This window comes from Gopherus flavomarginatus, chromosome 8 (genome assembly GCF_025201925.1).
Source record: "Gopherus flavomarginatus isolate rGopFla2 chromosome 8, rGopFla2.mat.asm, whole genome shotgun sequence".
Taxonomy (NCBI): domain Eukaryota; kingdom Metazoa; phylum Chordata; order Testudines; family Testudinidae; genus Gopherus; species Gopherus flavomarginatus.
Window position 1 is genome coordinate 457,406 of NC_066624.1, and position 12,820 is coordinate 470,225.

Below are 12,820 nucleotides of genomic sequence, written 5' to 3' on the forward strand. Positions count from 1 at the left end.
TTGTTCTCAATGGGAACTGCTAGGTAGAAAGCTCTTGAAAATTTGAATCGTACAGTCTGCCAGAACCCAGATTCCCAGTTCAATGAAATTTCCCAAATATATCCTTCCCCATGTAAAAGATCTGTCATGTGCAAAAACTGTTACTGAGATCTTTCAAATACATTTTAGGGTACGTTATTTTTGAGGTACAATATGACAGAAAAAAGTGTTAGGAATTCTGACTGAGTCACTTCAGATTGGGGAAACAAGTTCCATGCTGGCCACATATCATATGTTAACACTGACCCCTGAGGACTTGAGAGGGGGCCAAAAAGCAGGTCTATGATGTAAAGCAAGTCTCAGCCTGAACAACAGAAACTACTGAGTCTCCACAGCTGGCCCCACACTGCTCTTTAAAAGGGTTCAAAAGAGAGTAGCTAGAAAAATAATGCTGCAGATACATTACCATTCCCATGGCTCCATCAGGCATCATAGCTCCAGGACCAGCTGCTGGAGGTGCACCGGCTGGGACAGTGGTAGCACCCATAGCCCCTCTATTGTTCATACCTATGGCACCTAAAAGAGAGATCTGAAGAATATTACTGGCAGAGATATAAGGGAATTGGGGGACACGTCTTACAGTAGCGGGACAAGACCTACGCAAGTTTCCTGCTGTGTTCTATCCCAGAGAGGGTGTCCTAACAAGTCAGGCTGCCATGCATTTATCAGATACAATGGTGAACCAAGCCTAACTTCCCTTGCACTCAAAACTCAAATCAACCCAAAAAGCACAGATAACTGACGGCCATAAAGATCACATTTCAGCATCTATTAACCATCCAATACACCTTTTGTCACCGATTTCTGCCCAAGTAGCCTAAAACTGAAGATTATGAACTAGAAATATGGAAATGCAATCAATGGGTCATACTTATTACCCATCTGACCTTTTGTTTGCTGAGCTCAGCATCTCTCTGCATGTTTTACCTACTCCTAAAGTAGACACAAAAGACTCCTTGGGAAATATTAATTCCATTTGGGCTCTACCTATAATTTCACCTGAAATTTCTGCTTACTGATCTAAGCCCTCTGCAGACATACCTTTCCACCTAAAGTAATTTTATTACTGTATCCCAACAAATATTTCTCACTTTGATTGCAGTGAACTGTCACGTGCTTTAAAGACTACTTTATATAAATTTAAGAGAACAGACATCATTGGAAAGTTATTTACAGTAAGTTTTAAGTGTACCAAACATGGAATTAGCAAAATGAAACCCTCCAAGAGCAGGTCCAGTGTCTGCAGATAGGGGAACTGAACACACATAGAAACAGAGCACACAGATAACCATAGGCAGCTCTTACCTCCCATGCCCATCTGTCCCATGCGCATATCCGGTGGCTCCCTCTGAAAGAGAGACTTATTTCACACCACATAGTTTAAGACATTGTCTAACACAACTTAAGCCCAGATAGTTTCAATAGACTTTATCATTGAAGACTGGATAGAAAAGTCACTCCCTAGGAAAAGCTGCAAAGGAAAATGAACCATCCACCCCACTATTCGCTGCTGAACAAATAAGATCTCAATTTAAAGGTATAATTCTGCAGGATAGTTAGCCACCTGCACTGTGAAACATCCAACAGAAGCAAAGCACTGTGCAATTTTAACGCCCAGGTGTTGGTATACAGAGATGTCTGATGCCTAGGTAGAGAGATCTGACATTGTTGGCTGCTCAGACTACTGCTAACACTAGGTGAAATTCGCTCTACCACCTCATCAAGGTCAGGAAACAGCATACTTTTAAAAAGGAATGCAGATGCTTTTGCTATTAGCATAGGCTAGTGAGCCCAAAAAACTTCAAAAGGTTCTGCTTCAAAGCCAACAGTGCCCCCTTATCCCAAGGGCAGTCCCACTTCTTCACAAGAACAAGCAGAGCCAGTTTCATTTTCCTCCATTTGTATGCCCAGGACCACTATTTATTATTTGAATTGCAGTAGCACTTAAGAGGCCCTGATCAAGGCTCTGTTATACTGGGTACTAGGCACATAGTTTAGGCCTGATCTACACAGTTTCTGTACAGGAATTAACTATTTCAGTTAGGGGATGATTTTGTACAGATAAACCAGCATACCCTCTAGTGTGGATACAGTTATGCCACCTTTATACCAGTATAAGTGAATCCATATTAGAGGGCTGTCTTTTCTTAAAAAAAAAAAAAAAAAAACAACAACTGAGTTAAAGCAGCTCATAAAACGAAACAGATCATCCCACAGAGACCATCTCTACTCCAAGGAGTTTACATCTAATGATATAAAACAACAGGGGGAGATAAATGTGGGAGAACATAGGAGTGTAATCATTGGGCTTCAGAGTCAACATTAACAAGATCAGCGTGGATCAAGGAAATTCACAGTCACTGTTTCCAACTGTTTGAAGCCTCAGGATGACAGTACTGCATCAGCCATACTGTTTACATTTGAAAAGTTTTCTTCACAACCATGAAGAATAGAAACATCAAAAAAACCTGGATGCCATGTAGGCCACATAAATACTTCAACCTGGATGCATACAGTTCACTTGCCATATATGACACCACTGCTTTCCACCCTGTGAAAGCAGATTCCAAGCTATTAGTATAAGGCACTGTTTACAATTTCTAGGTCTCATAGTTCGACGTGGCAGCTATTACAGCATCAGAAATAAAATAGATTAAAAGCAAGGTGGTTTCTGAAATGAGATTTTAAGAGTTGATCTTGCAAACTGCCAGAGCTATAAATGAGTGAGTGAGTTCCCAATAGTGTTGTTTTTAGCCCTATTGATCTGTGAAATATGTGGCCTTAGAACTAGTGCTACTGGTATCAAGGAATCAGTTATTAGAGATGTTTGCCATTCTAATGGTTGGGGAACTGCAGTATCCAATATCATTGTGAGGTAACTTGACAAGTACTGATTTTTAATGGCAACTACACTATCATGCCAACAATGGTCCCTAAACTCAGCAATGTTTAGAAAAACTGCCAAGACGGGATGCAGCAGTCTTCAGGCCAATGTTATTGTGGCCAGGCACATGACTCCTTGTGGGGCTCTGCAGAGATCTTCATGAAGGAAATTTTCAATCACTGCTCCAAGAATAGGACCTGTTAGCATATGCTCTGTTGAAAAGCAAGACTGACACACTCTGGGTCCTACATGGACAGCAGCAGCAAAGTGAGTTCCCATGAACAGTTGGATTTCCATACATATAGTCCCAGACCAGGGATCGGCAACCTTTCAGAAGTGGTGTGCTGAGTCTTCATTTATTCACTCTAATTTAAGGTTTCGCGTGCCAGTAATACATTTTAATGTTTTTAGAAGGTCTCTTTCTATAAGTCTAAAATAAATAACTAAGCTATTGTTGTATGTAAAGTAAATAAGGTTTTAAAAATGCTTAAGAAGCTTCATTTAAAATTAAATTAAAATGCAGAGCCTTTTGGATTGGTGGCCAGGACCCGGGCAGTATGAGTGCCACTGAAAATCAGCTCGTGTGCCGCCTTCGGCATGTGTGCCATAGGTTGCCTACCCCTGTCCCAGACAAAACTTCATTTGGATGAAGTTTAAGACAGTGTATATACCAGTAATGTAGGGTAAATTACATTAGAGATGTTGTAATTATCCCAAAGCCAATCATAAAAAATATCCCCAAACCCTCCTGAAATTAAAGATTGAACAAAAAAATGGAAACACAGTTAAGGCACTCAAACAAACAATCTTATTCTGCCTGTAGTGAGACCATGCAATAACCATGGAGTATGGTTAATTTTAGTGTTTGTGATCCTCAACAAGATCAAACTGATTTGTAAGACGACAATCCCATCCCCGTTTTTTTGTGTTACCTGTACCTCCATACAAAGGTACTCTTCTGTAGAAAATATATGCCCAGTCATATTCTTATCAACAGAAATCCTGCCCTGTGTCTGGACAACTATCCTTCTGACAGAAGCCATGTGTGAATCAAGAAGTAGGAGGACTCATACCGCATCAGCAAAATTCCCTTTAAAGCCCTCTTGCTGGCGTCTCATCATCTCCTCCTGCTGCCGCCTCATCTCCTCCTCACGGCGTCTGCGTTCCTCCTCCTGCCTGCAAGGAAAGGATTCTAGAGTCACTCAGCACAACATAAGCAGATTCTGTATCACGGGGCGAAATGCTACACGGTAGGCCTTTGTCAGCAGTAAAGATGACACTGTTCTTCCAGACAAGTACAGCATTAAGCCTTTCAATATGATAAATTTCTAGAACTCATGAAAACCACAATTATTTCTCATCTCTTTCAATTCTAGTGAGCTTATTAGAAAAAAATCCCAGTCAGAGGCTACACTATGCTTTTAAACAAATGCTATCCATACGCAATCAGGAAACATTAGCCAAGTGGTTCTCAAGCTGTACTCCACAAAGAACGGTCTGAAGATCTTCCTGATGGCCTACAGAATTACCTTGAGAACCAAGCAGTAAGACCATAAAGGAGTTGAGAGATTCTCATAGATCCTTAGGGGACAGGAAGAATGAAAAAGTTGAGGCTAGGGCAAGAGTTTCCCCACCTACAGTGCTAGAGCAATCAGGGTTGCTGCAAAGACACCTGGCTTTTGTATATACATCTGAAAGCCAAGCAGTAAGAATCCAAACTTGAGTCTATCAGTGAAAAAACAAGAACTAGTCAGTGTCCTTCAAAGTCACTGGCATACACCCTAAACAATCCTGCACCCTAAACGTACTTAAACTTTGCTTATGGATGAAGATGACCCAACAATGTTTGAAATTGATATTGGTAAATTGTGTGTCCAGCTGCTCTGGATAATGCTCCAGCCCCAGTCTAAGGGGATGCATTTAATTCACAGCAATATGAGTGGCCAGCACCTCCCTTTACCTGAGCTCCAGCTGTTTACGTTTCTGCACTTCTTGGTTATGCAGTTCCTCCATTCTCCTTAGTTCTTCCTGGCGTCTCATTAAGTCTGGAAGAGGTGACAGTAGAAGCCAATCACTGGGCCAATTGTCATTCCCTCTGCAGGCTGCTAGGTGACCAGAACAACATTACCTCCCCCAACTTCCATGAATCTCTGCCTGAACCTAACTTACCAGTTAGTTTCCATACTGGGGGTAACACATTAGTAGATTTCTAGCTTAAGCTAATTCTGCAAACCAGGGGCTCCTTGCATTCCTCTACCCTCCCCCACAAGGTCCCTGGGTGCTATTCTTACATCCCCCTTTATTTTACTGACTCCATGCAGCTCCCTGAACTCCTTCCTTCATGACTGGGGTTTTGTGTAAGCCCCCTCATTCCCTCTTTCCCCCATAGCAGGGTCCCATATTCCCTCCCTGCATGCCTGAAGTTCTGTATGCTCCTCGTTTCCTCTCTTTACACTGCAGGGGCACCCAATTCTCCTCCTATGCCAGCAGCTGTGTGTGCACGCCATTTCCACTTCCCTCCATCTCGTTGGTTTTCCCCAGGACAGGTGCTCTGTGTGCCCCCATACTGTGGTCCCCAAATCTCTCTACGGTGGGGATCCTGTGTGCCCCTAGTTTCCCTATGCCAGGGGCTGTCTGCCTCATTCCTTTTCCCCCCATGCCAGGTCTGCGTTCCCATGTGCCCCGTACCAGGATCCTACAATTTTCCTTGCACTGCCAGGGTTCTGTACACCCCTCATTCCATGGGCTGTGTGCATGCTCCAATTTTCTCCCTCCCGCTCTCCCTCTCCCCCACCTTCATTATATGTCTGGGAGATAAGTCATTCAGGCTTTCAACATGTTAAACTCTAATGGGAGGGCACACAGAGATGAGACAAATATTTGGTTATACCATAAAGTGTGAACGAGTGCCATTCAATCTAATCTATGAACAATTGCAGAAGTGCTTGAAGCTGTGGCTGTGCTAAACACACAGTAGGGGCTCTGTGTGTCCCTCATTTCACTTTTCAGATTTCCAATTTCCCCAAAAGACAGGAGGGTTCTCACCACTGATATATAGGACATTCCCTGGGATTTTGAAATTGATCAGATACAACATTCATAAGTTACTGCCTTACAGACATACACAAAGAAACGCCATCAAGTTAAGTCAGGGGTTCTCAAATTGGAGGTCGGGACCCCTCAGGGGGTCATGAGGTTATTACATGGGGGGTCTTGAGCTGTCAGCCTCCACCCTAAACACTGATTCACCACTTGCATTTATAATAGTGTTAAATATATATTAAAAAAGTGTTTTTAATTTATAAGGGGGGGGGGGGTCATATTCAGAGCCTTGCTGTGTGAAAGGGGGCACCAGTACAAAAGTTTGAGAACCACTGAGTTAAGTGTATGGCCTCACAAGTGTAGCCAGCTAGGACTCGATAGCTGCCATCCTACAGAAGATAGCAGAACAGAAGTCTGTTATGCTGTACAGCAGATCCATTTAGCCTGCCAGACAGTTATTGTCTATTAGTTGGACATCCATTCCCAGGCCATCTTCAGCCAACACTGGTTATTGTGCTAGACATTTCTGGCTTTAAGAAGAAATCCTAAGAAAAAGAAATCTTGGGCCAATGTTTTATTGGTCTTTGATGTTCTTGGCTCTCACCTTGCCTCATGAGCATAACTTGGTGCTCATGGCGAGCTGCTTCCATCTCCATTTCCAGCTTCTCACGTGCTTCCTTGATGTTGCGGTCCACCTGTTCTTGCTGCTGCTTTTCCATTTCTATCAGAGCCTTCCAGCGCATGGCATACTCATATTCAAAAGAACCAGGCTGTGCAAACCTAGGAGGCTGTTCACGTTCCCTGCAGGAGAAAGGGAAGGAAACTTGAGCAAAGCCAATGAGGAAAATAAAGATTCATACAAATGAAATATGAGACATTCTAATTAACAGCTACAAAAGGGAGCGATCAGTAACATACTTAGAATCTCTTATCCAAGGAGCTGCCACCTCGTCAGCCTGACACAGAAATAGAATTCTCACTGCAATGAATGGGAAGCTACTCTTTCTGCATCTTGCTATTTTCCAGCAGAGGATCCTATCTGAAGCATTGGCATGTCATCTCCCCATCACTGAAGGAAGAAACTAAAAGGTAGTCCCAATTACTCTCTGCCCTTCACCCACCACCCTAGTGTAGGGGCAACTACTCATGAAAACTTCAGCTGCCTGAACAGAGAAGGTGCTTTCTAGAGGCATGCATAAGTTAGTAAAGAAACACATATTTAGGATTAGGAGAAGAGAGAAATGTACTAAGGTAATAAAAAGAGCCTTTTACTAGCTTGTGAGGATGCATTCTCGCAAAGATTAAGACACCAATTGCTTGAATGGTCCACCACTAACCCCTCTTCCTTCCTTAGTGGACACATACTTGTGAAATTGCTGGTTTTTGATGACCAATTTCTCCGGCAGTCCCTCCTCATCATCATACTGATCCATTGGCTCCACAGTGACAGGTCGAGGAAATCTGGAAAGAAAAGAGACCACATGATTTTAGTGTTATCTAGACAATGGCTGCACTGCAGGCTAGCCTCTGTGTGTTTTTTAATCCTAGCTGGAGCTATAAAATACTGTTCTCTCTCTACCAATGAAATTTCAGAAAAATAGGGCCTAATAAAACCATCTAAGACAACGACAGCCAGAATACAAGTGAAAGCCATCTTCACACCCAAGTTACACATTGGTACTGTCTGGGTTTTGAGTGTGACTTGTTTGAAATTGCTTCCACGATCCCTTAAGAACATAAGAACGGCCATACCGGATCACACCAAAGTCCCATCTAGCCTAGTATCCTGTCTTCCAACAGTGGCCACTGCCAGATGCCCCAGAGGGAATGAACAAAACATGTAATCCATCCCGTCGCTCATTCCCAGCTTCTGGCAAACAGAGGCTAGGGACACCACCCCTGCCCAGCCTGGCTAACAGCCATTCCCCAAAATAGTGACCCAGCCTAACCAAAAGAACTGGGGCGATGGCCTTTGTATCGTACATAAAAGGTCCAACTCATTGGCTGTTGGGACCAATGGGGCAAAGCATATTCCAGATTTAGTTCCACTCCTAAGAATGCACCACCACTCCAGAAGGACATTAAAATCTGCAGACCTGCTAGGTGCCCCTGGAACACAAGCATGGAGGCTAGTGTGCTGCAGCCAGAACAAATGCACGCATGCAACTTAGCCATTTAAACAGCTGAAACTGAATCTATGCCGGCTGACAGGATTGGGTGCAACATTCTATCACAGAAGTACTCACTGAGAAACAAAAGCCTATTTCCATAATCAATTCTGGTATGATCCAGACTACACAGTTAACATACACAAGCTTTTTTCACTTGCCAGCCATACTTTAAGAGGGGAGTAATAGCTTCTGCTTCTTCAGGACAACTTGAACTGCTCAAAGAAGGCTTTGTCTATGAGGAACCTCAACAGCAGCAACTCCCAGATTAGCATACTCAATCCCATGGGCAGCCTCCAGGAAGCAAAGTGGTTTTGAACATAAGCCTGTGCACAGATTTATTCTAACATGGTCCAGATATGAGACAGGAAGTTTGTCCTTCTAGAACTTAAGTTTTAGGTACATACTGCCTTCTGCCTGCCCCATACCACACATAGCCCCACTCTAGTGTTAATGCATCAATGTTTCACAAGCCAGCACACGCCTGGCCAAGCTGTGCACTTTCCAGAACAGCACTTCTCACCCGCCTCACTTACGTGGTTAGCAGGAAAGACCCTTCACTACATCGGTCCAGAGCTTTCCTAGCAGCAGGTTTCCCTGAAAACTCCACAATGCCTTTCCCAGACGATCTTCCTCTGTCATCCACAATAACCACAGCCCTTTCCACCTGGCCGAACACAGAGAAGGCCTCCTCCAGAAGCTCATTTGACACAAATTGAGGCAGGTTTCTGACAGTCAGTGATGCGCTGTGGCATGCAAAACGCACTCTCAGCTGCTTCCCACGAAGAGGCATGTTGTCTAGTTCTACCTTTGCAATCTCGGCTAGAGTGCGAGTTTCCTGAAGAGAAGAAAGTTATCATTAAAACTTGCAGTGCAGTAATGAAACATGTTTCCTGCCACAGAAACAGAGAAAAGGGTCATTAGCCTGTCTTTCCCTGGACAAGCACTACAGTGAGAAGAACAAAACTCTTTATACTACAAAGGACGCCTTAGTAATGTTTGTAATAAAATAAAGTCTTTTGACCATTATCCAAGGTGCCCGTTAAACTAGTTCAGGGAGCACGTGTGAAGTTTGGGGAGAGAAAATAAAAAGAAAGCAGATAACATCAGGTACAAAACTTAAAAGGAATGTTGCAAGGATTACAGACAGTAGCTAAGAGTTAATATTAGTTAAGCACACATCTATGAATAGTGCTAGGATCACAGTGAGAACTGCTACTTCCCTGATTCTTCCCAGTAGTCTAGTCTGATGACTGACAGGAATTGCTCAGTACATGAAAGTACAAGAAAGGCAGGAGTCTTTCAAAATCTTAAGATCTGTTACCTGACTAATGATTTATTGGAAAATATGCAGACTTGCATTATATACTCATTTCCATAGTACTTTAAAAAGCTTCCAGCTTCTCACCATGCTGCCCATCTTGTGTTTCAAGACAAGTAAGTGTCAAGATGGTTCCTTCCTGTTCTTGATGTTCAATATAAGCAAAACACTTGAATGGGACTCAAAATATAGGTTTTGTCACAAGCACAGCTGTTAGCCCAGTTTTACATCTTTCTTTCCTAAATGGGATGCCAAGACACTAGTTTGGAGGATGGGCAAGACCTTATTCCCATGTCTGGAGCAGCTGTCTTGAAATAAATTAAGTATCCTTGTTTAATCCACATAACTGCAAGGCAGCTAACCTGCTGTATAATTCAAAATATTAAAAATCTAAGAACCAACCACCAGACAGGTACAAGACAAAACAGAGATCAATTTTCAACTAATAAGTGAATGGGGGAGAGGGAGGGGGGAGAACAGGACAGAGGAAGTCTCAGCTGCTATTTCAGTTACTACCAAGCAATTTTGCTCTAAGCTACTTCCTTCAATCTGATCAACTAGAGACCCACCAGGTTCAAGAATGTCCATCACTAGCAGTAATTACAGATGCTAGTCTTTGTACACAAACAGCTTCCTCACATCCATCAAAAAAGAGGATGAAGTCAATGACTTCCACCTAAAGGTACCCTGCTTTCTGCCAGATTCACCTGTAACAGCAAACTTGTATCTTCTCTCTCTCCAGCCACAATGAGACCTTAGAGGCACTTGCATATTATGAATGGCTGGAATTGCAGAGAAGCTGATTGGCACCAATACTCTCCCTCTGAACAGGCTCCCATCCACACTAGCTGCTTAAATTGGTTCCAATGTATCCCATATTTCAGATCACCAGATCTAATTTTAAACATCCGTGTGAAGATACCAGCTTGATTAGCAAAATATGTGAACATGGTTACTATTTCCAATGAGCACCACTCTCCTAATGTCACAGGACATCCCAAAGATAGCAATAACAACTCACCAGCCTGATAAATCCAAAGCCTTTGTCCTTGTGTATGAAGACTTCACCTGCCTTCCCATACTTTTCAAACAACTTTCTCATCTCCTCCTCAGTAATATCTGGGGGCAGGTTCCCCACAAAGAGGCGGCTCCTCTGAGTGAATGTCTTTTCACCAGGTTTCCGGAAATTCTTCAGGTCAATAGTGAGGCCTTCATCTGAGGGGAATAAGGTACACAGTCGCTCTACAATTGGGGGGATAAATTCCACTATGTTACATCACAGCGAGCATAAAGACATACAACAATAGCTAACTCCACCCATTCACCCAGGTCTCAAAACATTGCCAACCAACTTCCTAGCAACAAGGAGATAGTATTTCAGCATAGGCCAACATTCTGAAGAAAGACGAAGTTTGCAGGAACTGCACTGCTTCGTAACAAGGCATCGGCCACTATGTGAGGCAGAGCCCAAAGCAGGAATTAGGGACCTTGGAAGAATGTAGCAGCCTTCCTAACTTGACTACTGCATCAAAAGATGCTTAGTCCACAGCAAGAGTTGCTATGTTCATCACGTGGACTTCAAGACCGCATCTTAAGCTATCTACAGAAAAAATGCAGTTTCATAGGCTGTTAGAGGATTATCATCCTGGAATGAATTCAGAACTCAGCAGTGATTCAGAAAAACAAACATTCAAAAGATACTTACATTAATAAGTCTTGCCTAGTACAACAGATGCAAAAGGGGGAAAAAAGCAGATAGCATTTCAGCCACCTACAGCCTGGGAATGCACTAAAAAGAGTCTGGAATCCAGACCCTATCTCCAAGCTGGAGAGAAAGCAGCTGGAAGCTATAAAAGCAGCAATATGGATGGGACCTCAGAAAAGTCAGCGAAGTTAGTCAAAGTCTATATTCAAGTAACACTCAGTGGCTAAAACAAAACCAAAAAGCCAGCAAATTAACGATAAATTATAAAATATAGTGAGGCAGGGAGTATGAAAGTGCACAGATACTACAATGGTGGGAAAAAATATGGGCAATGCTCTGGCTTATGATCTCAGGCATCAATTACAAAAATGGTATTTTGAGATAACCTGAAAGACACATGAATAGGGACTTGACCTCCCATTATCACTCTATTCAGCTTTTAATGGGTGAGATTAGAATGCAAGGGTAAAACTATCCCACTCTAGTAGGGAGAAGACTGGCCAACCACTTTATCACACACTCAATTTAAGAAGCTCTATTTTTAAAAAACACTTATGTAGTAGATTCCACATTCAAAGCACAACATAACTATCAAATTAACTGATTCATCACTGTAATCAGACACCCTCCCAGTCATCCATAAATGGCAGCTTCAGACCCTCACCACTACATGTTTCTGAACCATTAAGTTAGATCTGTTAAGGCCCCAAAGGTCATTAAACCCCCCAAGATCACCATCACCAAACCCCAACAATCCCACAGAGCTCCAGCCCATATTGAACAAGGGTAAACTTCAGTGGATTGGATTTACTGGCACAGCAACCCTGACTGGTACTACTAGCGCTTTGATGCTGGAGTCTCAAGCAGACAAGTCAGAAGACCACCTCGCACAGAAGTTTCAATTTGTTGTGTGATTGGGGAACACTTCAACAACCTTCCTACTAGAACTGCATCTATGCTGACAGCAACTCTATCCCACCAGTACCTAGAAAGGACTGTGCTAGGTGGTCCTCCGATACAGCGTTGGGAAGAAGGGTGAGGGCAAGAGAAAAGGAGGAAAGAGTGCCAGTCACAGACAAGCCACCTCTTTCTTGTAAAATCCACAGTGATGACACTGAAGGATTGGAGAGATCTGCAGTCCTCCAGGTAATTTGATTTACTGGAAGATCCTATAAGCAGCAAGGAAGGAATCTTTGAACATGCACATTAATGGTCTGATTCAGAAGCACTAAGTGCCAAAAATCTCAGTGAAGCCCTTGGGAACTGCCAGCATTCAACACATTTGGAAGTCAGGCCATAAGAAAGCGGTGGCCAACCTGTGGCTCCTGAGCCGCATGCAACTCTTCAGAAGTTAATATGCGGCTCCCTGTATTAGTGCTGACTCCAGCGCTGGAGCTACAGATGCTAACTTTTCAGTGTGCCAGGGGGTGCTCTCTGCTCAACCCCCTGCTCTGCCCCAGGCCTTGTCCCTACTCCACCCTTTCCTCCAAGGCCCTTGCCCCTTCCCCTGAGCCTGCCATGCCCTCACTCCTCCCCCACAGAGCCTCCTTTGCATGAGAAACAGCTGATTGCACCAGGAGGGAGGCGCTGACTGGTGGGGAGGCGCTGGGGGTTGGGAGCTGAAGGGGGGCTGACAACAGATTACTACGGCTCTTTGGCAA

At 43.4% G+C, this 12,820-nt stretch overlaps 1 protein-coding gene across 7 annotated transcripts in view; it reads right to left on the reverse strand.

Annotated features, from left to right (window-relative positions):
- Window positions 1–12,820, reverse strand: part of NONO (non-POU domain containing octamer binding) — a 112,553-nt gene that overhangs the window by 93,323 nt on the left and 6,410 nt on the right. For 5 of the 7 annotated variants that reach the window (XR_007775883.1, XM_050964956.1, XM_050964955.1 and 2 more), the window contains exons 3-10: window positions 10,476–10,696; window positions 8,670–8,971; window positions 7,331–7,426; window positions 6,570–6,766; window positions 4,884–4,968; window positions 3,997–4,099; window positions 1,345–1,387; window positions 446–555 (exon numbers count right to left, since the gene is read on the reverse strand). Coding sequence is in view for 5 of the 7 variants with exons in the window: in XM_050964956.1 (XP_050820913.1) it covers window positions 446–555; window positions 1,345–1,387; window positions 3,997–4,099; window positions 4,884–4,968; window positions 6,570–6,766; window positions 7,331–7,426; window positions 8,670–8,971; window positions 10,476–10,696 (1,157 nt within the window). In the remaining 2 variants the exon portion in view is untranslated. Of the gene's footprint in view, window positions 1–445; window positions 556–1,344; window positions 1,388–3,996; window positions 4,100–4,883; window positions 4,969–6,569; window positions 6,767–7,330; window positions 7,427–8,669; window positions 8,972–10,475; window positions 10,697–12,820 lie in introns of those variants that run through there. The other 2 variants (XM_050964954.1, XM_050964961.1) reach the window with 2 other exon arrangements.